Source organism: Abrus precatorius, unplaced genomic scaffold (genome assembly GCF_003935025.1).
Source record: "Abrus precatorius isolate BTA unplaced genomic scaffold, Abrus_2018 Scaffold5, whole genome shotgun sequence".
Classification (NCBI taxonomy): domain Eukaryota; kingdom Viridiplantae; phylum Streptophyta; class Magnoliopsida; order Fabales; family Fabaceae; genus Abrus; species Abrus precatorius.
In genome coordinates, this window is record NW_020874395.1 from 535604 (window position 1) to 562333 (window position 26730).

The following is a 26730-nucleotide window of genomic DNA, read 5'->3' on the forward strand; positions in this document are numbered from 1 at the left end:
GTGCGATCCTCTACTTCACTCTGCACCACTTCCCCAAAACCCTAAACCCTCAACACTCACTTTCACTTTCATTCTCACTCTCTGCAATGCAAAATCTCTCTGTTCTTCTTCTGCGCGCGTGAATGATCTGATTCGAACATGGCCTTCTTGTTGAGTTTTCTGGTGATGGTGCTGATGCACGCTACGACGTCGTATGCTGCTTCTGGCCCTCACATTGCAGATGTTAACCTACTCTTGCCACCTAAAATGACCTTCCCTGTGGAGTACAGGCTTCAAGGAAGTGACGGTTGCTTCAAATGGTTACATTCTACTTTTCAATCACACTCGTTTTGCTTCAATTTCTTATTTGAAAGTTTGAATGATACTGCATAAAAGAAAGGAAAAAACTCAATGTCATTTTAATTAGTCAATCGTGCGTATGATATAACTCTGTTTTTTTTTTCCTTCTTTTTGGTAAAGAGATAAAGGTGGAAAAAGCAGGAGAAGTTTAATTTGTTGTTGATTTCTTAGGTTTTGTTCGAGTGTTGTTCATTGATTTGTTTTGGTTGTAATTGTTTGATTTTGAGTTGTTATTTTTATTTTTAAATAACACGTTCTTAGGTCGTGGGATCATCATGATATTCTGTCTGTTGTGCCTGAGTATAATTCGAGCAGCAAGTGCTCCACTAGTGCAAGACTGCGATCGATTGCTCCTTATAGTGGTCGGAAGGAAACTGCCATTTATGCTGCGGATGTGCATACAGGAATTGTGATTCGCTGCAAAGTGTTTATTGACAACATATCCAGAATTCAGATATTTCACAATTCTATTAAGCTTGATTTAGAGGGGCTTGCTACGTTACGTGTACAGGCCTTTGACGGTGAAGGTATTTGTGCAATCGTACTGGTTTTGTACATATCTTGGGATTTTTGTACTTTTGATCATGAAAATCCTTCACCGTTGCAAACCTCTTCAATATGGTTGATTTTAGTCATTTTACTATTTCTGTACAGAGTTATTCTCTTGCAAATATGCTTTTGTTGGCATCTTTTCTCTTGAAAACATAAACATGACCTTTTGAGAACAGAGAAGGCATCCTGTAACAGGATTGGCATGAGAATTGCTGTGGTGCTTGCTTTAGTCCTCTGAGCATTGGCAATAAACTAATCTGCATTTATTTATTTGTCTATTGATTAACGGACATAATTATTTGCAGCTTAAATTTTTCTGCTAATTTTTAGTTATCTTTTTCTTCCCTAATTGGGTTTTGGTCAGATTGGAAATATTTATTGAACTTCTCTACTGTGCTGCAGAAAATGTATTTTCCTCTTTGGTTGGCTTGCAGTTTATGTGGAACTTTAAGCCTGAAGCTAATGGATTGCCTCATCACCTTGTTAATGTTCCCCTAAAGGATTCTCCCCTTAGTGATTGTGGAGGACTATGTGGTGATTTAGATATACAAATAAAACTTGAAGACACTGTAATGCTGCTACTGGCTAGTTTAAATGGGCTAAGTCATTATTATTAATGATGCATATTTAATATTATATCCAACCTTGTTCATGGTCCTGTGTTGCAGGGTGTATTTTCAGATCTATTTGTGGTAAAGGGAGTTGAGATTGGCCATGAGATTGTGTCAGTGCATTTGCTTGAGCCACATTTCAAGAATTTAGCTGATGAGATTGTTCTCACTGTGGCTGAAGCTATGTCACTTGATCCTCCCTCGCCAGTTTTTGTCCTTGTTGGTGCAGTCATTCCCTACACCCTTAAAGTCATCCAGGGAAACATTCCTCAAGGTTTTCTTAAGTTGTTTTCTGTTCATTTAAATCTTTGTGGACGTTGTTTAAAGTTGTAAATCCTTTATCTTTGTGATCATGCTTTCAAATTGCAGTACTAGTTGCCAGGAATAAAATTGGCCATTTATAGATGGGGACTCTTCATCTTTCTGTGTTTTAGGAGAATTTTGCCCCCTTGGTCTGAATTCTTTGAACAAATTCTTCTAATTTTGCCCTTTTCTTTGAGATTTTGCTCCAATATCTTTTGGAAAGCTAAATCTCTTAGGCCAATACCATTTAATAACATTGAGTGGTTATGGTATATTGTAAATTTAGGCCTCATAAGGCCCATTTCTCTGACATGTGTGTTTTGGCTGCAAGAGTTTTTAATCTAGCAGTAATCTTTCCTTCATTACAAGTGGTTATTAGAGCATTATGTAGAAATGTGGATCTCTCAGAAATGCTGAGAGAACAGAAGAATCAAGATGAATTTCCACTCAACTGCTTTTACTCTATATAAATTTCATTTATGCTCTGGTTCTATTTATTGAATACTGTTACAATGGATATGTTCTAATTTGGAGTTCTTTTTCTATCTGCTTGAGTTTTTTATTATTATTATTATTTTTTGGGGACCGGGGGGGGGGGGGATGGGGGGTATAAAAGGGAATTTGGGGCTCAAGAAATATGCACTTAAGGCTGTTTCATGGTGTATTTGAATGGAGCAATGAGCAAAATACCAGAACTTTGTCTCTTATGCGGAGGGAGTTTGCGTGCTTGTTTAACCTTTCTCTTCTTTCTCTGACACTGTCCTTTTCTTTTGTAGAATTTCTGATCTTCCATCTTTGCATTTTGTTTTCTTCTCTTTTATGATAAAAAAACAATGGCACAATTAATGATTGATGGTAGTTCCATTGTGGCAATCAGTAAAAGCATGATTTTTTATATTTTTTCCTTTGGATATTGATCAATTGTTTAAGGTGGCTATAGTTCAAAAATTTCTGATTGGATATTGTTTTCTCATGTTTGAGAGTTTAAACATGTGTTTTGTGGTCTAATAACTTTAATCTATTTGTTTCTGTTATAATGTAGGTCAGCATATTGTCAAAAGTCTAACCAATATTTTTCTTTGGCATTTGTAGTGGTCCCTTTACCCTCACCACATCACCACTGGTCTGTCTCAAATGCTTCGATTGCTCAGGTTGACTCGAAGACGGGGTTAGCATATGCGTGGAACTTGGGGATGACAGCTGTTATTGTTGAAGATACAAGAGTTGATGGCCATATACAAGTGTCTTCATTAAATGTGGTCCTACCGGCTTCTTTATGTTTATATATATCGCCTTTATCTAGTTCTGGTGATCCAGTGGAAGGAACAAAATCAACGCCTCTAATGACCCGTTGGTATGTTGTATCTGGCCATCAATATCTTATCCAGATAAAGGTTTTTGCCCATGATCATGATGCACAAGAGATTTATATTACGGAGGTAGCTTCTATTATTCTACTTTGATTACTTGAATAACAACAATGGAAAAAGTAAAACATGTTTATATTGACTTGTTAAAATTTATTTTATAATTTGCATGACTCTTAGTTCGGTAAAGGGGGGTCGAGAGAGATCCAAAAGAATCTTAAACGAAATTATTAAAAAAGACCTTTTTATAACTAGATTTCTGAAAATTTAGTTTTTGATCGAGCTTAATGACATCTTGTGATCCATGTAGCCGACTTCACCTAGTGAAATAAAGCTTAATGACATTGTTGTTGTTTTTGTTGGTGTTGTTCTGCATCTATTCTATATTTCATATCTTCATATTTGAAGCACACAATTTCTTAGTGTTTCTGATAGCACTCATCTAAATAATTTTACTATTTTACCTCCTGAAGTTTGCCCCTTCAGAAAATAAAAAAATTCATATACACACTAAAAGGATTCTAGAAATAGTTTATCAACAGTGTGGTTTTTCCTTGGATTTGTATAGTTTTTCTGTTTAATGATCCATAGTGATGAGATCTTCATACAATAGGCCACCAAATGATCTGTATGGAAGTTGACAAGTACAGATGAGAGTAGCTATTGTGCATTATGCATTATATGATTTTAGATTTTTTTTCATATCAGCTCATGTTTCTTCAAAGATTAGGGCACAAAATCAGTTTACCTATTGATGTAAAGATATGTGGTCATGGCATTTTTTTGATATTTTCTGTTTACATTGCAAGTCTTGTTTCTTCTTCGTCTGTTTTTTCAATTTTATTTTTTATAAATTATATATCTGAATTGGAACTTTCATATGTGATCCATCTCTTTTCTTATTTTCGATAGATTTCAGTGTTCTTCTTTGCATTGCAGAATGACAATGTTAAGGTTTACGATACTGAGTCCAATTATTGGAAAACAATTTGGGTTTCAAATGATATTGCTGTTAAACATGGCTGGCGGAATTCTAAAATCTTGAAAGCTTATTCACCAGGACTTGGAAAACTGACAGCTTCTCTGAGCTATCCCAGTGGGGCTGATGACAAAAAGAAGGTGGATCATTCTTAAAAGCTTTCTCACATAAGCGTATTTTGTTTCAGTCCTTTCCCCTCAATTATTTGCAGCCTCTTTTACTTGATGCACCATTTATTGCTCTTGGTTATTACATAATTCGTCTTTGTTTGGGTTCGGAGGGAGGCTATTTGTTGCCTTGTCTTAGGAATGTTCCAGTACTTTTTTCAGTTTCTCATTTGTTCTTAAAACCTTTCAGGTTATTGAAGTTGTGCAAGAAGTCATGGTTTGTGATCAAGTAAAGTTCACTTTGGGAAATGAAAGCGAAATCATCTTACTGCCATGGTCTCCTGGTGTTTATCAGGAGGCGGAGTTAAAGGCTTTGGGAGGTTGGAAGCTTTTTCTATCTGCTCCAATCTGAAATAACTAGATGATTTTCTGATATTTTTTCTTATTCATTTGTTTCCATTTCATGCTGTAGGTTGTGCAAAAGCAGCAAGTGACTACAAATGGATGTCTTCAGACACATCTACTGTATCTGTGTCAGCTTTTGGAATTGTCCAGGCAAAAAAGCCTGGTAAAGCTACTATCAAAGTTTTATCTGTGTATGATTCACTAAATTATGATGAGGTAATGTTATTAAGGTAAATTTTTACTTTTATTCATTTGTACCAAATATCTTTGGAAAATTTGATCATATTTGATTCCTTAAGCTCAAATATGTTCCTATGTTGCATGCCATGGAATTTGAATGTGAGAATGCTGTTTTATTAGAGAATAGTAATATGGTATGAGTTAGGTGTATTGGCTGGGCATTTACATGCTATACTTAAAAATTGTATTTCACTTGTACTACCCCTGCTTTTTTGGTGCATAAAATATTCACAAATTTGTTTCAAATCACTTGGATATCTATACATTTTGGACTTGTATTATTTTGTAATTTTATTTTCTTATAGGTCATTATTGAAGTCTCCAGCCCTTCTTCTATGGTTATGCTTCACAATTTTCCAGTAGAAACTGTTGTTGGGTCACATCTTCAAGCTGCCGTGACAATGAAAGCAGCAAATGGTGATGCCATATTACGAAGTTTATTTTCCATTTTTCTTTACATTTTTACTCAGTTGATGTATCATTAGCAGGTGCCTTTTTCTATAGATGTGATGCCTTTAATTCTTTGATAAAGTGGAAAGCTGGAAGCGAGTCTTTTGTAATTGTCAATGCAACTGAGGAGTTGTCATACTTGGAAAGAGTGCCACAAACTCAGCTCCATTCATCAGTTGATGGCTTTCCCTGTTCATGGACATATGTATATGCTTCTAATCCTGGTCAAGCTGTGATCCATGCTGCATTTTCTAAAGAATATCAACAATACAATCATGGTCCTGTTGTCTTGAAAGCATCTTTACGTATTGCGGCATATCTACCCCTTACTGTGCATCAGGCAGGTGATGGAAACCAATTTGGTGGTTACTGGCTTGACTTGGCTCAAGCAGAAAGTAATAAGAAATCACATAACTTAGAGGAGTTATATCTTGTCCCTGGCACAAATATAGACATATTACTTGCTGGTGGACCAGAACGGTGGGACAAAGGTGTTGATTTCATTGAAACAAAGGAAGTTTTGGATGAACGGAATGCTCCGGCTGAAGATAGAGTTCTTGTGCATCGGGTATCAGGAAGCTATAGGAGTTTGTATGGCATTTTATGTCAAACACTGGGAACCTTTGTAAGTTTCGGTATTCAATTCTTGGTAGGAAGTATATTAATATATTTAAGATGACATCGAAGTTAGCAGATATTAACCTTTTTTTCTTCCAAATTACTCAGAAACTTATTTTCAGACGTGGAAATTTGGTTGGGGATGATCATCCTCTGCCTTCAGTAGCTGAAGTTTGGCTGTCAGTGAGGTGTAGCATTCCTTCTTCTATTGCACTTATAGCTGATGAACCAGGTATGCACCACTATTTCACACATTGAGTTAAAGTCATTGACAACACAAATCTTCAGATTTCTCTCTCCTAAGTAATTGTGCTTTCCAGTGAATGAACGTGAAATTATTAAAGCAGCAGCTCAAGCTGAACGTAGTTCCGGGAGACTTCGTGATGCTCCTGTTACTGTGGCGAATGGGCGCACTATTCGGATATCGGCAGCTGGTATTAGTGATTCTGGAGAAGCTTTTGCAAACTCATCTTCCCTTGGTTTGAGTTGGGAACTTAGCAGTTGTGAGGGATTGGCATATTGGGATTATGCTCTTGATATTGTGAAGTCTAGCAGTTGGGAGAGATTTCTGGTCTTGCAAAATGAATCAGGATTGGTACTGAAAGATTCTCTCTAATTTTGTGATTTTATTTTTTGTCTAGCCTTATTAATACACTTGACAACTTCTGGTAATTTAATTACTGGAGTTGCTTGAAAAACATGATGTCCAAAAAACTTGTTTATTTTGATCTGACTTTGAACATTATTTTTGTTTGGATGTGACCTACTTGCACTTTGTAGTTAGTGCCAATAATGTTTCTGTATTAATGTTTCAAGTTTTATAACATGTGATCTATAAATCGGTTCTTTAGAATTTGATTTCATTTTTTAAGTATATACAGCCTTTGTATAGTATTTTTGTTATCTGATTAGTGATTGTTTATTTTTCACTGGCTTAAAGAGGTTTCTTATTTTGTATAGATTGCTCTCTCAAGGATTTCTAGAACTATATGTTATGTTTTCTAATACTTTCATGTTTTTCTATGTGGTAAATTACACTTTCCTCCCTTAATAGATGCTTAAATTACACTTTTCTCCCTTTAATTTTAAAAAATTACACCTCCACTGACCTAAGAGTGATCATATGGGTCACTGTTTGGTTCATTTTAATTTAATGTGAAACGAGTCTCTTAGGAATAGTTTTCTCTATTTCTGACTCTTACCATCAGTGGTAGCTACTTTTGAATTCTTGCTATTGGCTTTTAGACTTTAGAAGATGAAGTGATGGCTTTGTGTGAAGTTTCAAAACCAATAATTGGGGAATCCAAGACTTCATGTCCTAAAGTCCATATTAAACTATTCAAGTTTAGCTATCATTCACACTGAAAGTTGCATGCAAATATGCAACAAATCTCTTTGAAAGGCTTGTTCATATTGGCTCACCAATTCTAAAAGGTTCTTTACATTAAAAAAGATTGAAGTGTAACACATTCAATCTCTCGGGGAGGGGAGTCTAATTTTCAAAGTTAGAGGGAAAGACATAATTTAAGTGTCTCCCATTAGAGAGGAGTGTAATTTACCCTTTTCTTAAGCTTCATTGCCTGAGTTTGATAATTTAAGTGTCTCCCAATAGACATAGTTTGTATTTGTAATAGAACACTTTACTTACGCGGACTTGTTATCTAATCTAAACTTGAATTTTGCAAGTTAACTTGAGTTTGATAATTATTAAATAGACATGAAATTTACTTGGGTTGATGGTGCATTGCCTGAGTCTGTAGCAAATCTACTTTAAATTTATAAATAATCTATTAGTAATTCTATCTCATTGAAGCATCGGTTTTCACGGTGTAATGAACTTGTTCATCTTTTTAGAGGATTTTTAGTTTTGTCTAATTATTCTTCTCCACATCCATGATCAAACTTTTGTTGTATAAGTATGTCTTTGTAATAGCTGCCAATCTTTGGCCCCATCCTAATAAATCAATCCTTTATTTGTGTAGTTCTTTGGTATTATGTCAAGCCATGTTATAAATTTATTTTGAGGTTGATTTGCATCTGTCTTGTAGAATTAAATCTCAGTCCAAGGTGGTGATAGCCATATGTGCTTTGGTTATTCTTAAAATTGAATGAGTTATTGTGTGAGATAACATGTTAGTAGTACTAGAATGTCATCCTTTGACTCTCAGTTATGACCCTAAGGATCTATGCTGGTGATTTTGAACATCTTGATCAGATTCAGAATACGATAATCTGATAATCTATACTTGTAATATCTTTTTGGTGGAGCTCCAATCTACCCAATTCACCTACTTTATGGATGACTCAAGATTCCTAACGCAGTTGTGACATTTAGATTGTGATTATAAATTATAATATATGAGTGCAAATTAATTAATGTTTAATAAGGTTGTTGCTACTACTTTGTATGTTATTATTTTTGTTGTCTGTTAATTCTTAAAGTTATGCTTATTGATAGTTGCATAAATAGTGTAGAGTATTGAATGTGTTTTAATTTGTCCTTTATGATGTATATTGTGCTGGTTAACATTCATGTACAATTTCAGAAAATGATGACATTATTTTACTTATTTAGTTCTAATGTATGGATGATTGAAGTGACCTTAAATGCTCTGTCTCAGTGCATTGTTCGAGCTACTGTTACTGACTTTCCTGATAGCTTGGGAGATGATACATATAATCAGTTTCCTAAAACTGAAAATCTTCTGACAGATGCAATTCGTATACAGGTAATATCTGTTGTAATTAATTTTTCTTTGATATCAAACTGATTCTTTTACTTTCAATGATTAGAATCAATCAGTTTCTAACTTCCATGGGCACTGCATCTTCCCCCTGCAGTTTATGATGGGATTTTGTAGCATCTGTATATTCTTATTGCTGTTATTTTGTCTTGAGAAGTTTTCTTATCTTTACGTTGGTGCAACAATGCAGCTTGTTTCTACCTTAAGAGTTGATCCAGAGTTCAACTTGATATATTTCAATCCTAATGCAAAGGTAAATCCATCATTTGAGGAGATTTTTTGTGTATGTACACATCAGAGGGGCCCAGAATTATTAATTCTTTGTATGCTCATCAAATTTTCATTGCCTGCGCTCTTGTTTTTCTTTTTTACTTTTTATGAGATTTGGACAGGTTTTCATGTATTTTATCTAGATTATGGCAGTATTTTCTCTATTTTTATTCAGTGATGTTCTGCTGAGGGTTTTGTGGTGCACAATGAGCAATGTTTTGCTAGATTATGTACTAAGTGGCTGCAATCTAATTATAGGGTATCATAGGTTGAAAAAATGGAACTTTTGGAATTTTGGGATGGGCCTTTCCCTATATACTGTTAGTCCTGTAGAAAACTATAAGATATTTTGGTAGATTTTTTTTTTTTACCTTCCAGGATGTATATTAGTCAATTAAGTTGGCTACTTCTACTGGTCAATGTTCATCTTAACTGAAATTTCATGTTAAAAATATGATTAGTCTTAGATATGAATGTTAACAAAGTAATGACTAATGATTACAACTTTGTCTGAGCACTTCATGCACCAATATATACTACTATTACAGAGAACCAAGAGAGGTAAATGAATTATGCTCCGTAAGTATAAGAGTATTGGTAATTTGGATTTTAAAGTTATTAGGAACAATTTTATCTGTTTTTAAATATGTTGATTGTTTTTCTAATAACCCCAATATGCTAATACACCAGATTATTGAGTCCAAATAATTATTAATTTTCACCAAGAAATAGTTGATTATATTATATTACACGGTATATCTGAGTTGGAGCCTTTTTTTTTTTTGGGGGGGGGGTGTTCCCTTCTTCCTCTCAATTCAGAGTTCTGTCATACTTGGCAGTGCAAATACATTTTACATATTGCTTTTTGTTCATGAAATTAACAATTAATGCTTTCTAGTTAGAATTGAAGGGCAGTATAGTATCTTGTATAACTCCAGGTAAATTTGTCAATTACTGGAGGGAGCTGTTTCTTGGAAGCGGTTACAAACGATTCTCAAGTTGTTGAAGTTATTCAACCACCATCGGGATTAGAATGCCTACAACTGGTTTTGTCCCCTAAAGGATTAGGGATAGCTAATCTGACTTTATATGACATTGGGCTGACTCCTCCTCAAAGAGCTTCTGCACTTGTAAGCTCCCTTTTCCCTCAATTCAGAATTGCTTGAAATTTTAAGAAAATGCTTGGTTTTTATGTCCATACCTTAGTTTAATGATCAATTTGAGGATTTTGCAATGGTATATATTGTTAAAGTCCCTTGTCTGTTGGAATCATTAATGTGCTACAGCAAATCTTTCTTCCTACATGCTTATGACTCTTATTTGTGTCTGGTGGCAAGCCACAAAATTGTCTCTTTTACCATTCAAACCTAAATGTTAGTACCTAATCTCTTACTAGAAATATCAATTCCCTTCTGTACTTATTCTTGGTTTACCAAGCAAAAGTTATAATTACATATTGGTTCATTGTGTGTGATTTGTAATACCGCCATTCACTTTTTTATAAGGAGCTGCACTTTGGTGAACAGAAATAACAAAATTTGCTTTATATGACTATCTAATTCTGTGCTCAATTTCGTGATTAAGTGGATACAACAACCAAGCCTTATTGCACTAAGTAAGGTCGGTTACATGAATCACACTACACTGTTGAGCTCAGGGAAAAACTAAATTTTCCGAAATATTATTATTACTTTTTGGTCTAAATGGATATTTGGGAAATATTTTTTTGAGGAAATAATTGCTTTTTTCTTTTTCTTCTTTTTTTTATAAGTTCTCTAAAGCTAGAAAAACCAATTATTAATTTTTAAAAATCAGATGTGCATTAAAACTTATGATTTTGGGAGGGAAATTAATTAAGAGTTTAAATATTATCACCTGCCAGCGTTAGTAGGATGTCAAATTTGCACGTTATTTTGTTGTAACTTGTAATGCATCCTGACTTGGTCTTGGTATCTGATGTTTACTGTTTGAGACATATAATTACAGGTTCAAGTTGCAGATATAGATTGGATCAAGATCATTTCAGGAGAAGAGATTAGCCTAATGGTATGTCTTCTCCAAAAATATTATTGTTTTTTGGTCTTGAATGACTCATGAGATTGCTTGGGTGGACAGGTATCCAACACAAAATTGTTTCACTAAAAAAAACTGGTAGAAATGACCAATACAAAGATGAATAACAGCTTTTGAGCCTGTTCAAACCTGATTTATATCAAAGGTTTATACAAAAAAATATATTTGAATTGAATCCACCATTTTTAATATTGATCATATTTCATATTGGAAAATCAAGAAGATAATCTCCACCTCTCCCACAATTCAAGACATGGATGGGATCTGTTCATAATTCCATCCTTAACACTGTTACCGGATTTGGGGCTTTCCTTCTATCTTTGTAGAGCCTCATGGAAACAACTTTCATCAGATTGTTTTTGCCCAAACTAAGTGGTTTTCTTCCTTCTTCCTTTAAAAACCCCAAAGTGTTTCTGCTAGTTTGTCCAATGTGTCCATAACAAGCTGGCGTGCTGCTTTTTGCTTTTGTTGTCATTTTTAAATATGATATGTAAATGGATCCATCTTCCCAACCTAGAATTTCTCCTTCGTGATATGCTATTCTGTTCTTTACAGGAAGGAAGTTCGCAAACTATTGACTTATTGGCTAGCACTACTGGTGGAGGCAGTTTTCATGCTTCACAGGTTTGAATTGTATTCCCATTTAACTTTAAGAGCCACACTCCAGTTTTTTGTTCTTGGCCTAGTGTAATATGACATTGTGGGACATGGATATAACTGTATTGCCCTGAATGTGGTCAACAAGACGGTTATATCAAACATTTTGGTTTTTTTGGATACTCTCCCCAATTTCACCTATTTGAAGATGTCATAATGAGGTTTTTTCTATTTTGAGTGGCAATTTGTTGATTTGGAAACTGTGATGCAGTTTGTCTTCATGAATCTTCATGTACATGTTGAGGATAATATAATTGAGCTGGTGGATAGTGACCATTTCTCTATTCTCGTTGGTGGACTTGTTAATGCACCAAGTTTTAAAATAAAGGGGGGACATCTTGGAATTACAACCCTTTATGTAAGTCTAGTAGCAACCTCTATAATCTTAATCTTCATTTCAATCAAATGTCTTTATATTCTTTGGAAAAGTAAAAAAGCTTAGTTATTATTTATTGAAATCAGGTCAGTGCCATACAGCATTTGGGACATGTAATACAAAGTCAAGCTATTAAGGTGGAAGTTTATGCAGCCCCTAGAATACATCCTCAAGATATTTTCTTGCTACCTGGTGCATCATATGTGGTATGTTCTAAAGTTCAAGGCTTGTTTCTTAGAACAAATTTGACTTGAGAATGTGAACTTTGAAAGAAACACTTTGCTATCATTCTTCTCTTTGATTTTGGTTTAATTTTTCTATTGGAAATGGCAAAGTTGTTTTTTATTCTTAGGAAAATAAGTGCTCACAATTAATTTAATGTTTCCAGGTTTGTTTGTTTACTTCTAGGTTCATGTTTCTTGTATTTACTAAGTTAATTGCATCTTTGTATTTCCAATCAGTAAGTTGATTTGTCAAGGTTTGCTCATTGAATAAAATCTAGAATTATTTCAGTTTTTGTTCCTGTGTCTCTTTTCCATACCTTTCTCTTGTCTACATCTTTTTGCATTTTCTTTTGAGATTTTTTTTTTTGCACTTGGTTATTCAATCTTGAGCTAGAGTGAAGTTTACACCAATGTTTTCCCCCCCCATTTTCTCTGTTTTATGTTCACACCATGTTAATTAATTTATTTGCTTAGCTTACCATGAAAGGAGGCCCAACTCTTGGTGTTCATGTTGAGTATGAAATTGAAAATGATAAAATTGCAAGCATTGATCGATATTCTGGACGACTCTCAGCAATTTCTATTGGGAACACTGTAAGATTTGAAATCATGCTCTGACTTATTATTGTGCCTTATTTTGTTTTGCTTTTTTCTCTTCTTATTATTGCTCCTTACTTTGTTTTGCTCACTCTTATTGTTTTTTTTTTCCTGTTATGTTATGGAGTATAGACATTCATGCATATGCATCATTTATAGCACAAACCACCAACTTTAATACATGTGCACAAGATAGATTCTGTACTTTGGTTGAATACTGTGCTTGTCAGCATGTTCTTTACACACCTTTTTTGAAGTTATGTGGCTCTTTGACATCTTTGGCAAATAAATATATTGTTTCCTTTGGCTTTTACACTGTACTGATGTGTGGACTGTTCAGAGAAAGCTTAGCTTTTCTTTCCCTGATGGATATGTCAAGGGACTGGGCAGCTTTGCACCATTGATGCTTGAGACTTTTGTTTAGTCCCTTGTAATTTATTGCTTTTACAAAGAATAATCCTTTTGTAATTAATTCTCTTTATCTTGCTGGTATTCTCTTTTATTCAAAATGCTTCTTTTAGTTTGTTGAAAGCTTTGAGTTTTTCTTATAAGCTTGCAAAAATTATTGTTGGGGGCACTGCAGATGCTCTTGGATCAAGGAGGAAACTTTTGTATTTATGAGTTGTATTTTAATTGTGTAGTGCATTAGCTTAAGGTCACAGCTTAATGTCAGAACTTTTATGAAAAGTTCTTTGCCGCCCAATTCCTGTAGGATAGACTTTTTCTTTTGTGGCATCCTAGTGGAGCTCAGCCACTGATGTGTTTATGAACAGGTGTCAACGCATGTTGGCAGGTCAAATGAGGGTTGTCGAGGTAGGGATATTACATAAATTTTGTCGACCTCACTACGCATTCATAATCATGTCATGTTTTCTCAACCTTGGCACTACTCTTATATTATAGGATTGACCTTGACACTACCTGTTTTAGCACTATTAAACAGTACAAATTCAAGATGCCCACGTCACATTAACCTTTTTAGTGTTTAGTTTGTAAAAGATTGATCCTGACTACGTGTTTAGTCAACTTACTGTCAAAGAATCAATATTTCGCATCGGAAGGTCAACAATTCATATGACAAAATATGAGTGAAATTCAAAGAAATATAGACATAAATAGCCAACTGACTCAGAAAATGTGGTCATGAAGCAAAAGAGTTGACTGCATTGTGGTGATTTTGACTCTTGCTGTATTGCTTTCAGCACAAATGGAAGAAAAATGCATAGAAGGAAGCAACAATTGAATAAAGGTATCCTAATGACTTGTTAGCCAAGTGGCTTCAATGAACTTACGAGGGGGAGGTGAATTGAGTTAAAGTTTTTCTTAATGTACAACACTCTAATTCCTTTTCCAATAAAATATAAGAAATTGGATTGAAATCTAATAAAATAAATGACAATGCAAGAGATTTAGAGTTATAATAATATAGATAAACAAGATAATGAAACATAAACTTGCAATAAATGTAAAGAGATAAAGGAAGAGAAAATGCAAACTCAATTTATATTGATTCGGTCACCTTTTATGGGCTACATCCAGTCCCCAAGCAACCCGCTTGAGAATTCAACTTTGAATTCTTTGCAACCAATAAGCACTCTTATACCCTGGGATTACTCATCCTTTCTGAGTCTCTCAAGAATCAAGAGATGCCTCTTCTTCTAATAAGGGATACCTCACCTTTTCTGTTTAGGGATGGCAAAACGGGCTAGTCCTCCTTGGCCCATCAAAAGTCCATCCAAAAACAAGCTAACTCGAGCCTTAACCCATCTGAAAAATGGGCTAGGTTTTCTAGCTCAGTCCGTTTAAGAGTTGGCCGGCAGGCTAACGGGCCAACTCGTCCAAAACCAAAAAATGAAAAAAAAATGGTGGGCCATTTAATTAATGGGCCAGTTCACAAAAAAGTAACCAAAAAAATAATTTTTTTTTAATAAATAATAAAAAATATTTAAAAAATATTTTTATATTAATAAAAATTAATATTTTTAAAAATAAAAAATGGGTCCAATGGGCCAGCCTGCCCGAGCCTGTCATTGGCTCGAATTTTGGTGGACTAAACAGGCCATTGAATTGAAATCACTCAGTCCAGCCTGCCAAATTTAGTGGGTTAAACAGGCCGGCCCATTTTGACATCCCTATTTGTGTTTGAGTCTCTTAAGAACTAAGAGATACCACTCTCTTGTTCTAACAAGGGATACCTCACTTTTTTCACAATTTCAATAAAAGAATATTAGAAATCACTCTGGCTAGAATAGATATTACAAATTGAAGTACTGAAAGGTTCCTCAAAAGTAACTATATTTAGCCAAGAATTAAATATGTTTAAGAATGATTGTTAAAATGATCTTTGTAATATGTTTTTCATATATATTATATCACTCAAAATCTGTCATTTAATGGATATTTATAAGCCATTGAAACATGCAAGCCGTTTGATAGTTTTATCTGAAAAGACATGACTGTTCAAAACTAGCCATTATATGTTCATTTAACTGCACTGTAATCAATTACAATACTTGGTAATTGATTATATTGTGTAAGAACACAATTCTGGATAATCATAAGAAAAGTGTAAGCGATTTATAGCAATCGATTACTTGTAGGACAACTTGCAAATTTTGTTATGAAAACCAATTGTAATCAATCACAACACAATTGTAATCGATTGCTAGTTTTGAAAATGCTTGTAAGCGTGACTGCATTCCATTGTCCCTCATTTTCAATCCAATAAAAACAATTTTACTATAGTTTTCTTTCAAATCAAATTTTCCTTAAATTAAAACTTTGATTAACTTAACAAGGGCCAAATAAACTTATTAAATAAAAATCTTTTAACAAAGTGATCTAAGTCTTAATTATTTTAACCATGACTTGATCATTTGACTTGTTTATCTTCAAGAAACTTCATGCTCTTGTGCTTCCAGCTTTTTGGCATCACCAGGACCTATAACATAATATTTTACATAATGGATTGAAACTTAGGTGTGATTTATTGTCTGAAATAAATAACCAATAGTCTCTTCATTCACTAAAAGAATTTTATTTCTTCTATTGAAAAATGTTCAATTTAGAGGGTCAAAGCAGCTTAACACATTTTGGGCTATCAATACCTGTCAGAGATATATAAACTGTTCTTTTGAGTCTCCGCATAACAGCTTGAACTATAGGAAAAGATGTTTGATATGGTATTGGAGCCTCTTTGACCACGTGGTTAGGATATTGGTCATTGCTGCCTGTTATTCATAATTAAATGAATTTTCACATATAAGCTGGGCTTGTGTTTATTGTACACACTCCAAGCCAACTCCTGTGAGGGGTATGTTAGAGATCTATAAACCATTCTCGGGTCTTCACCAAATGGCTTAAGCTTTTAGGGGACTTGGTCTTTCATGATACCAAATTACCAATATGAAAAAAAGGGGTCATTTTTTGGCTGCATTACTCATCTTGTAATTCAACATGTTTATTATTCATGTCTATTGGGTTGCATGCCTATTCCTCTTTTAATGTAGACTGTCTCAACTTGAAGTTGTGTTCATGTTAGGGTTGAGTTGAGAATATTGTTTTTCTAACAAAAAAAAAAAAAGATGGAACATGTATGCTAATTATTTCAATCATTTGCTTCAAACATAACAGATTAATATTTATTTCTTTAAAAGTTTTTTCATTCAATCTTATCTGGTTTGTGAAAGATATTAGTCTAATCCAAAATATCATTGCTATTGTCAGACCATTATTGCTAGCATCTTTGTACATGGCAATACTGTGATCTGTGATGCACGGAGTATTTTAAGGGTGGGAGTTCCATCTACTGTTGAATTGCATGTGCAGAGTGAACAGCTTGGGGTTGGACGCAAATTGCCAATTTATCCATTATTTCCTGAGGTGACAGTTAAATCTAAATGAAGTTTACATTCATGTATTTAAAATCCCAATATTGACAACATTTTTGGTTTTGTCAGGGAAATTTATTTTCTTTCTATGAGCTGTGTAAAAATTACCAGTGGACCATTGAGGATGAAAAGGTTTGGCTTTATCTTGAAATCTATTTTTTTTCATTATAACATGTATTAAGGAGCACCGATGGAGTGCAACTCAAGTACATACTGTATACACAATTTATGCACCTAGGAATTGAAAGGCCATTATGGCATAAATATCATATACTATTAAGAAAAATTAGAATCAGAAGGAAATTAGGAAAGTCTGTTGTGGTCAAAATAGTAAAGAAACAATTAATTGAAAACAATGTTCTTACAACTCCTCCTGAAACTTACCTTTTTAGATGTGTGTCCCTATCAAATGGTGGATTGACCACAAAAATGGATACTTTCTAACTACAAATTGGTGCTGCTAGTAATGGAACTGCAAATTATCAATAATCTGACCATCTGTCTTGCATTTATCTCCAAGCTACCACAATTGTTTTCATTACTTGCACAATTATCAACATTGTCTATCCCAATGTACAACTCCATGTACAACTCCATTCTCAAGTCTCAACCTTAACTAAGAAAGCTACCAAAGCTAATAATATGTCAGCTACTACAGTTAAACTTGCAGAAACTTTAACTTTTGACACCTCAGAAATCATTCAGAAAGATACTATAAACCTTTTCCGACCTTAAAATAAAAACTGCACGTGCATGACCTTCCAAGAACACCCCTGTCCCCCCAGAAAAAAAAATTGAAAAACCCACTAGGGTTTAAAATTGTCAATTCAAGGGAGTAATCTGTCTGTCCTTACTCCATATATTTTTTGGCCAATCAATTTCTGCCAAAGAAACAAGATGACAGAGGATGAATCCTGTGTGTCATGAGTACACAGCAGAACTATCTATTCATAATTACGTATAATGATTACATAATATCCACATGATATTCTTTGATCTAAAATCATGCAGTCTACGTAGTTACCTTATTTGCATACGTTAATCTCAATACTCTCTTTCAAGTTGGAGCATATAAATCCTATGCATCAAGCTTATTTCATATATAATTGATACAATGTCCCCTTAAGGATTTAGTCAAACAATCTGCCAATTGATCATTAGAGTTGACAAATTGAGTAACAATATCTTCAGATAAGATCTTTTCTTTGATGAAGTGACAATCTATCTCAATGTAGTTGGTTCTCATGAAAACTAGGTTTGAGGCAATATGAAGAACAACCTGAATATCACATATTAAGGTCCTTCAGTAGCTGTTTGAGTCATATGACTCGATATTCTGTCTCTGTACTTGATCGTGCAACAACATTTTGTTTCTTGCTTTTCTAAGAGATAGTCTAAAGAATTCTGACTTTGATTTGCTTGTTTAGGTATTGAGTTTCAAGATGGCAGAGACCTTGCATGGGGACAGAATCCAGTTTACAGCTTCAGATGAAAGTCAAGTTAATGATTATTTTGATGAGAATGATCTTGGTTTTATTAACATCTTGTATGGAAGGTATTAAGTTATACAACATTCCTGTTAAGAATAATAGCCTGTGATAAACTTATAATAGTACTTTAATCTTTTGGGTATACTATAATTGATCCCACCTTCCAGTACATTATATGTATCTGTATGTGTCTAATCCTTTTCTATCTTAACAAATCAGAATCCAAATAATGATCTATTATGCTTCCAATTATCACATATCATCGGTGCAGAGTCTTTTCAAGATTTATGTTGGTTTTCTGTAGTTTAATTTTTTTTCTTAGATGTTGCTGAAGTTAGTTCCTTCTAGATGCAAAAGTGTACATAGATTTCATAACAATATAACATGTATATGAATTATTATAAAAAATTTGAAAAATAGAGTAGAAGAATATGCGATGCAGTTCCAAATAAATTTTTTTTCTCAGATCTGCAGGCAAGACCAATGTCGCTGTGTCATTCTCATGTGAATTTTCAACTTTTGGGTCAAAGTCACAGTCAAGGTTTTATAGTTCATCTTTATCAGTTACAGTGGTTCCTGATCTTCCTCTGGCTTTGGGAGTCCCTATAACCTGGATTCTTCCTCCCTACTACACAACAAGAAGCCTTTTGCCTTCATCTTCAGAAACTTATTCACAACACGATAGTTGGCCTCGCAGAGGAACCATCAGTTATTCTTTATTGAGAAATTTGGAGAAAAATGAAGCTCTGCAGAAAGATGCCATATTCATTGATGGGGATAGAATAAAGACAACAGAAAGTAATAATCTTGCTTGTATTCAAGCTAAAGATCATACAACTGGAAGAGCAGAGATTGCTTCATGTGTCAAGGTTGCTGAGGTATGGACTTTGATCTTTCATTTACTGTTTATCCGGGTCCACTTGTTTGTTGGCACTCCTATGAGAGTACAACTTTCCAGCTTGGGGCATTCTGCTCTCTCCTACAATGGACATCTAACTTCATAAAGTGGATGTTTAAAATATTAAATGGTTTTAAACCTGTATTCCCTAAATTAAAAAATAAAAAAAATCTCACCACAATAAGACTAAAGCTCACTAGCATGTTAAAAACTTCATGTAACATGGTTCAGCTCTCTCTTACCACACTGGAAACAACATACATATTTACTTATTAATGCTAGCTAGGGGTGAGAAAAAGATTCATTAATCCATTGCCCATCCCATCTGTCCATATCTAAAACCATCCAATTACAATAATGAAGTTTAATGGATTGGATTTAAATTAGTGGATGGCTAATGAACCAACAAAATAGAGAATGATATCCATTGGATATTTACTTATTAACTAGTCCATTAGACTTACAAGATCCAATTGAAATTACAATCTAGTGGTCAATATTTAAATAATTAAAAAACTTGTGCATTTATATGTACATGTTCTCTCTCTCTCTCTCTCTATATATATATATATATATATAACATTGAGTTTGAGAAATTTTAAGGAGAGGTAAGTATTCAGAGAGAGAGAGAGAGAGAGATAAATAATTTTTTACACAAAATAATATAATATTTAATGGATGGTTTGGATATTTTATTATTAAAGTTGGCAAATAGCCCATTATCTGCAGGGTAAAGTTTCAATGTAAATATTTTTTTCAAAATAGGCAGGAAAAAAAATCACAAAACAATGACATCTGTGCAACATCCTGGACAGATTATGGGATGAGTCATGTATGGGTAGAATTTTTTCATACCTTTTTAATTGGATCACAAATGGATTAATAATGTTTTTCAATCCAAATCCATCAATCCATCCATTTGCCTCTCCTACTTCTGGGTGCACATCTGTTATAAGGGTAATACATATATTTATTTTATTGACCATGTTATTTTCATTATAAACTCAAGTGTATTTATTTGATTGGAAATCGTAATTCACATCACCAATTTCTTTGATATGATCAGGTGGCTCAAATTAGAATTGCCAGTAAGGAGGTTCTGCTCAATGTAATCGACCTTGCTGTTGATTCAGAACTTGATCTTCCAACAAACTTTTATGATTCTCTTGGTATCTATGCCCCCTTGATAGTGAATCACATACAAGAACTTTAGACTGATAATACTCATCTTTTATTGTGTCTTACTATGTGGTTCAACAGGAAATCCTTTCTATGAAGCGAACAATGCAGTGCCTTTTTTTGCTGAAACTAACTATCCTGATGTTCTCTGCATAAACAAAACAGCTGATGGAAAAGGAAATGTGCATGTCAAGGTTTGTTGGTTTTTCTTAGAAATCATTTTTCTTGGTTGCCTATGTTTTTTTTTAATTTTGAGAAAGAAGCTGCATAAGAAGCTGCATACAACTTGCGCATTCATAGATTTTTGCAACTAGTGTTTTACATTTTTTTGTTGTTGAAAAGTGTATCGTGTGACTTTGGTCTCTAATGAAGTCAAGCCTACATAGTGATTTCCAGATCAGGCCTATTTCACTTTATTCATCCTTGTGATTTAGAGTCTTCACAGATTTGTGATTGGTATTTTAATTTAGTTTACTATTTATGGAATTGCTTTGCTTAGCTTAGTAAATTAATGGAATTCTTATCCTAACTAACTCATGATTGAAGGCAATTCGGCATGGTAAAGCTCTCGTGCGTGTAGCAATTAGTGAAGGTCTGCAAAAGTCAGACTATGTGCTGGTAAGAATTTACATTTTTTCCCCCAAAACGTGCACTAAAGTAATTAACTGCTCTACATACATATCTTGGATCACTTATGCTAGATTTTTTAAACCTATATTTTAATGACAATATGGAAATAATTTCATACTGATACACCTAAAGAGTCTCAGAATTTTGTTCGACATGATTTACCATTTCAGAACCTAGTTAATCCTGCAGTTCTGACTGTTGGGTGTGTATTGGTATTAGATATCTGCTAGATTGGTTAGTAACTGTTAGTGGAAGAGTTAGTTTGTAGGTCTGGGACTGTTAGTTAGTTGGGCTGGGATACTTAGTAGAACTAAGGTTTATTTGCTATAAATAAGACGATTTTGAGAGAGATAAATTTTTTCATTTGAGAGAATTGGGGCCTTTGGGAATCGGAAGGTGCATAACCATAAAGTTCTGCAGTGGTTCTATCTTTGTAATTGGGGTTTACCCCTATTTCTTCTTAATAAGATACCAGTTTTTGTCAAACTACCCTACTGTTTGCTTCTGTTTTCTTTTGAGAAACAAAACCTTAGATTGAACTTAATGATTACTAGATGCAATTGGCATCAATGATCAAGTTAATAGCATTTCCACCATAGCCATGCACATGATAAGTTGATTGAAATCATTGGTAAATAAGAAGTATTGGAGTGAATTTTTAAGATCATTCTTTTCCATTTTTATTCCCCATGTAGCTATTGCTACCGATAGGATACCTGATCCTCATGTTCTTGTTTCTTTCTCTCTTTAATAAAGCATCATTATTCATGTGTAATTTGGTTTGTTTTTTGCTTTCTTTTTCAGTTTATATATGTTCATTTATAATTACAAAAATTTGTTGGGGTCTCTAGGCTAGGAAGAATAAAGAGGTTATTAGGGATTAGAATCCTATTCTGTTAATAACAGAATAACTACTTGTATACATTAATAGAAAAGGGGATAGGGAGGATTAGCTAGGATCAGTAAAGAGTTTTGAGAAGGAAAATGGGAGGGAGTGTATAGGTCTCTATGGGAAAGGGAGAGAAGTTTCTGTACGATATATCATTCCTATATCACATTGATGCTGGGGCAGAAGATTGATTCTTCAGTAATAAAGATTACAGTTTTATCTAATTTCTGGTCCGGTTCAATCAAGTGTCACTTTGTTTGACTTTTTGTTAGAATATATGAAAAATATCCAATAATATATTGACCATATCTTTTGAGTAATTTGGAGTATCTTAGGATTACTTTCTATAGGCTTGTTTGTTTATTGTTTTTAGAAACAGATTTTGTTTTAAAAATACTTGTATGATTATAAAGGTTGCTTTAATTTGAGTACTGAGAACAAATTTTAAAATTATGTTTTCGAAAATGCAAACAAGTTTAAGATGTTTTGAAAACTCATTATTGTTTCTGTAGTGAGTAATCTATAAATAATTCATTTTACTAATGAAAACTTTATAATAAAATCTGAATTTTGAAGATCATCTCCCAATCATGATCTGTTGATTTCTCATTCACAAGCCTTTGATTTCCCACCATCCCACTATTTGCATAACCACCATCTTCCATCTATTTTCAAAATTATGTAACAATTTTTTTTTTAATTCCAAAACAATATTCTCTTATAAAATAGATTTTGAAAATAGAGGGAAAAAAAAAAACAGAATCAAACAACCCCTATGTTTTCTTATTATCTCATGACTTTTTTGTTTATTTAGGATTAAGAGTTTAGTACAAGTACAAATATAGTATTTTGTCTTTTTTAATACATGCAACATGTCATTTTGTTTGCAAATTCTTGAAAACAAGAGACAAAATAAAACCTACATGAAATTCTTGTAATTATTAGTGAAAATATATCAACTAAAAATGAAAATAGAAAATGTACCAATCACCTCCAAAATGTTTAAAGATCAATTGATGGGCTGGCTTGTGAAAGCATTTGAGTGATAATCTCCATGACTGGAAACATTATGACTTCAGAATCAACATGAACGCTGGAGCTTATCCCTGACATATGCATTTTTACCATTTATGTATTTCTCATTGCTATGCGATAAATTGTCCCTTTGCGTGAGTTATAACCTAACGTTCACTATTCTACCCTGTATTCATCTTGCCTCTTCACTTTCTCCATCCTCTTTCACTATCTGAATCCTTTTCTTTTTGCAGATTCGAGTTGGTGCCCATATATTTCCTCAAAATCCACTTCTTCACATAGGAGGAAGTCCACTCAACTTAAGCATAAAAGGTGTGGCTATTTTGAATGGTCTGTGTTAATTTATTCTTCTAATATTGCCTTGTCTCATGAACAGTTTTTTTTTTTAAATGTATTTATTAGAGATGTAATGAGACCATTGATTTACCTTCACTTAACATCTTATGATTTTGGGTGTTTTGATTTGTAAACCTGGCACACTGGAAGACAGTTATTCTCAATTGCTTGAACTGAGTTTAAGTTCAGAATGTTTTAATCTTTCCGGTTTGCCTATTTCTTCAGGAATGAATAAAGCATTCTATGTTCATGTTTCAGGTTTAAGTGAAAAAGTTTCAGGACAGTGGTTTACCACAAATCAAAGTGTAATATCAGTTGACACATTATCTGGGATGGCCAAAGCTATTGGGGAAGGTTCAGCCCAAGGTACTGAATAGTAATACAAGTACAGAAAATGAACTCTTTATTGTCTTGGCGTTTTTGCTTTATAAATAATTATTAATTACTAGTTAATTATACAACTCCCTAATTGAAATATGTTGTTATGAACAGTATCTTTCCATTATGGAAGATCGAAACTGCAAACAAAAATTACAGTGTTGAAAGGAGATAATATTTCTGTGGATGCTCCGAAGGAGATGTTGACTAATGTTCCGTACCCCTTAAAAGGATACAACTTCTCTGTGCAGTTCGGGTTTGTACATTATAACTCTAGACTTCAACTTGGTTTGGATGACGTTACCTTCTCTGACTGAATTAATTGTAGCAGTAATTCCTACAGAGAAAGCCTTGGTGCATCGGGAAGAAACAAGATAATTTCATTCAATTGTAGAGTAGATCCACCATATATGGGGTATCTCTATCTTTACTCATCTGGTATGACACTTTAAATTGTCAATTCATTCTTAGACTTATCTTCTACGCTCATCCACTGAAGGTATGTGAAGCCATGGTTGGATCTGGATTCTGGCAACTCCTATTGCCTATTTTTCCCTTACTCCCCGGAGCATTTGGCGCACTCAGTACCCAAGTTAGAGGGCATGAGACCAGATGTATCGCTCTCCATTTCTGCTTCTCTTAAAGAACATGAACATATTTCAGGATCTGCATCAGCACTTTTTATTGGAGGATTTTCTATAGTGGAAATGAGCAAGGTCATACTAACTAAGCAAAATGGATCCTTCAATTCTTTACCGTCTCAGTGCTTGAAAGTACATGCCTGCTTGACATAAGTGTTTGATTTTTTAAGTTGAATGCCTGCCATTTTGTCGGTGCAGTATCTTGATCAATTTGCCCTACTTTATGCCTGTAATGTGCTGAATTGCAAATTCAGCGGAACCCCTCAAAACCTGATTGTGAAACAAACTATGAAAATTTAATTTCTGATGTTAAAATTCTCTTTTTCCCCCTCAGAATTCGATGCAGCTGAATCTGACACCTGGCTCTAACAAAACGTGCATAACCATCTTGGGAAATACTGGTACGATGGCATATCTCTGTTTATCTTTCAAGCAAATCATGTAACCTCATTTACACCCCACCCTCTCCTGGTGAATAAAAAACTGAATAAGGCCAGGGTGAATCTTCCAATGGCATATTTACTAGGAAGGAAATTAACATCATTTCCCCCAGTCATTACCTCATTTGTTACTTGATTAACCATACTTTCGTCAGAAGTTCCCCTGTCTATCTCTTCCTAAAAAAAACTGATGTGGTTTGGTGGGTGATTGTGAGACATTCTGATAATGATGGAGATTTTTCTTAAGCAATAGCTATCATCTTCATTAACTGTTAAGAGCGTAGTTGCTACGAATATTTCATCGCTTTATTCTACCATATGTAACGTTGAACGCTTTGGCTGTCTTTAATCATAGATGTTGAAATTTACTGGCATCACCGAGATTTGGTTATGATCACTCTCATACGTAAAGAAGATTTTGGCATTCGAGGGTTTGCACGATATGAGGTAAGTGCTTTCACTGTGTTTTATCATTGCCCAAATCTAAATTTGAACTCGCCATTTTTCCCCCTTAGTTAAGTGAGATGCATTCTCCATGAGCCTTGTATTTCTTTTCTTTGTGCTGCAGTCCGATGTTAAAATATCACCTGAGAAGTTCACAACTATCCAAAGAACACTGATCCCCTTACTAGACATGCCATAAATGTTTCAATTTTAGATTTAAAACATTCTTATTTATTTTTTCTTGTCCATTCTTCCAGGTTAAACTGCTAAAAGCCAAGAGATTCAAAGACAAAATCATCATCACACTCCCAGCTAATGGTTACATTTCCATAAAGCTCAATATGACTTTTATAAGTTGGAGGTCACAAGTATAATCTTTCTTTTACCTGTTTTACAGGTCAGAGAGTGGAAATAGACATCAACTATGAACCTGAGGAACCAGCACCACCCAACGCAACTATAATAAGTAAAGCCTTCATGGGAAGCGTCCTGGGGTGTTTTCTGCTGTTGATTTTGTCAATTTTTATCTTCATACGTTTCTTGGACAGACCAGACAGATCCCAGCAAGCAAGTGCTCCAGTTACTACAAATTGCAATGCGCCTACAACTCCTGATAGAAGCAGCAGTCCAACTGTTGTAAAAGACGTGTCTCCTCGAACTCCTCAACCATTCGTAGACTATGTAAGAAGAACAATCGATGAAACCCCATATTACAAGAGAGAAGGGAGAAGAAGGATTAATCCACAGAATACGTTTTAGACTTACCACTACGTTGTATTCCTACCATTACTCTCACGTCAGAGGCTGACACGTAGAGGAGCTCACTTGTACTCGCTAATGTTGTATAATTTTCAGACTCACAATTTTGTTAGCTACATTTAGTTGTGTAAATTTAGGAATATATGCCATCATTAAGTGGTGATCACGTTAAATAGCTGTCTTGTAAGGTTAGTGTCGTAGTTGCATTATCTCATTGTTTCACCAAATAACCTTTTTTTTTTTCTTTCAAATAATGATAATATAATTTTCCTGCAAAATGTGATAGTTCCACGATCCGTTCGACATTCCACATACTGTAATGACATTATACGTTTTGTCAACATATTGTTTGAGTAAACCCTCGAGATCATCTTCTAATTTAAAGTGGAATTACAAATTAGTTCATGAAGATATAATTAAATTTTCAATGTACCAAAAAAACATTAATCCTATAAAGACTGTACTGCTAAATTAATTTTTAAATACTTAATCGGTCGTTAAATTAATCTTTATATTTTTTCCTCACGTTGAATCTTATTGAGCTCCAGGCAATATCACATGTAAGTTTAATTTTGTATTAAGTTTAATGTATTTTGTCTGCCATAATGCATTTAATTTAGTAACAAGTTAAGAAAAAAAATTGTATTTTGCTCCGTAGTAAAACTTTTTTCTTTTGTGTTCGTTTTTTTTTTTTTTTTGTCAAGGTTTCTTTTGTGTATGTAAACGTCATAAAACACTTCAAAGAGATGATTACACTTGTTTTTGGTATGAACTTATCAAAAAGAAAAACAATGAAATGATGAGCACAA

The 26730-nt window shown here is 34.0% G+C and overlaps 1 protein-coding gene across 3 annotated transcripts; it reads left to right on the forward strand.

The window, feature by feature from the left end:
* Positions 1–116: 116 nt before the first annotated feature.
* LOC113866945 (nuclear pore complex protein GP210) lies at positions 117–26208 on the forward strand. Of its 3 annotated transcripts, none has more exons than XM_027501761.1 (36): positions 117–299; positions 601–866; positions 1294–1460; positions 1560–1776; positions 2898–3244; positions 4112–4291; positions 4509–4638; positions 4731–4879; positions 5209–5320; positions 5392–5978; positions 6080–6203; positions 6292–6566; positions 8593–8700; positions 8906–8968; positions 9924–10115; positions 10972–11031; positions 11614–11682; positions 11927–12073; positions 12178–12297; positions 12790–12909; positions 16639–16794; positions 16872–16934; positions 18230–18357; positions 18759–19170; positions 20257–20359; positions 20451–20563; positions 20916–20987; positions 23157–23235; positions 23485–23625; positions 23752–23893; positions 23981–24052; positions 24137–24353; positions 24613–24679; positions 25074–25165; positions 25420–25480; positions 25560–26208. In XM_027501761.1, exons 1-36 carry the CDS (start codon positions 139–141, stop codon positions 25919–25921), a joined length of 5874 nt encoding a protein of 1957 aa, XP_027357562.1. In that variant the 5' UTR covers positions 117–138; the 3' UTR covers positions 25922–26208. The 3 variants fall into 3 exon arrangements, with proteins under 3 accessions (XP_027357562.1, XP_027357563.1, XP_027357564.1); XM_027501762.1 differs by having other exon boundaries at positions 16741–16794; XM_027501763.1 differs by lacking the exon at positions 12790–12909.
* The last annotated feature ends 522 nt before the right edge of the window (positions 26209–26730 follow it).

Bases quoted from the DNA above. Each gene is read 5' to 3' on its own strand.
- LOC113866945 (XM_027501761.1), top strand. From the start codon at position 139: ATGGCCTTCTTGTTGAGTTTTCTGGTGATGGTGCTGATGCACGCTACG. The intron at 11,683-11,926 runs GTTTGAATTGTA...ACTGTGATGCAG, and splicing joins GCAGTTTTCATGCTTCACAG to TTTGTCTTCATGAATCTTCA. The intron at 23,626-23,751 runs GTACTGAATAGT...TGTTATGAACAG, and splicing joins TGGGGAAGGTTCAGCCCAAG to TATCTTTCCATTATGGAAGA.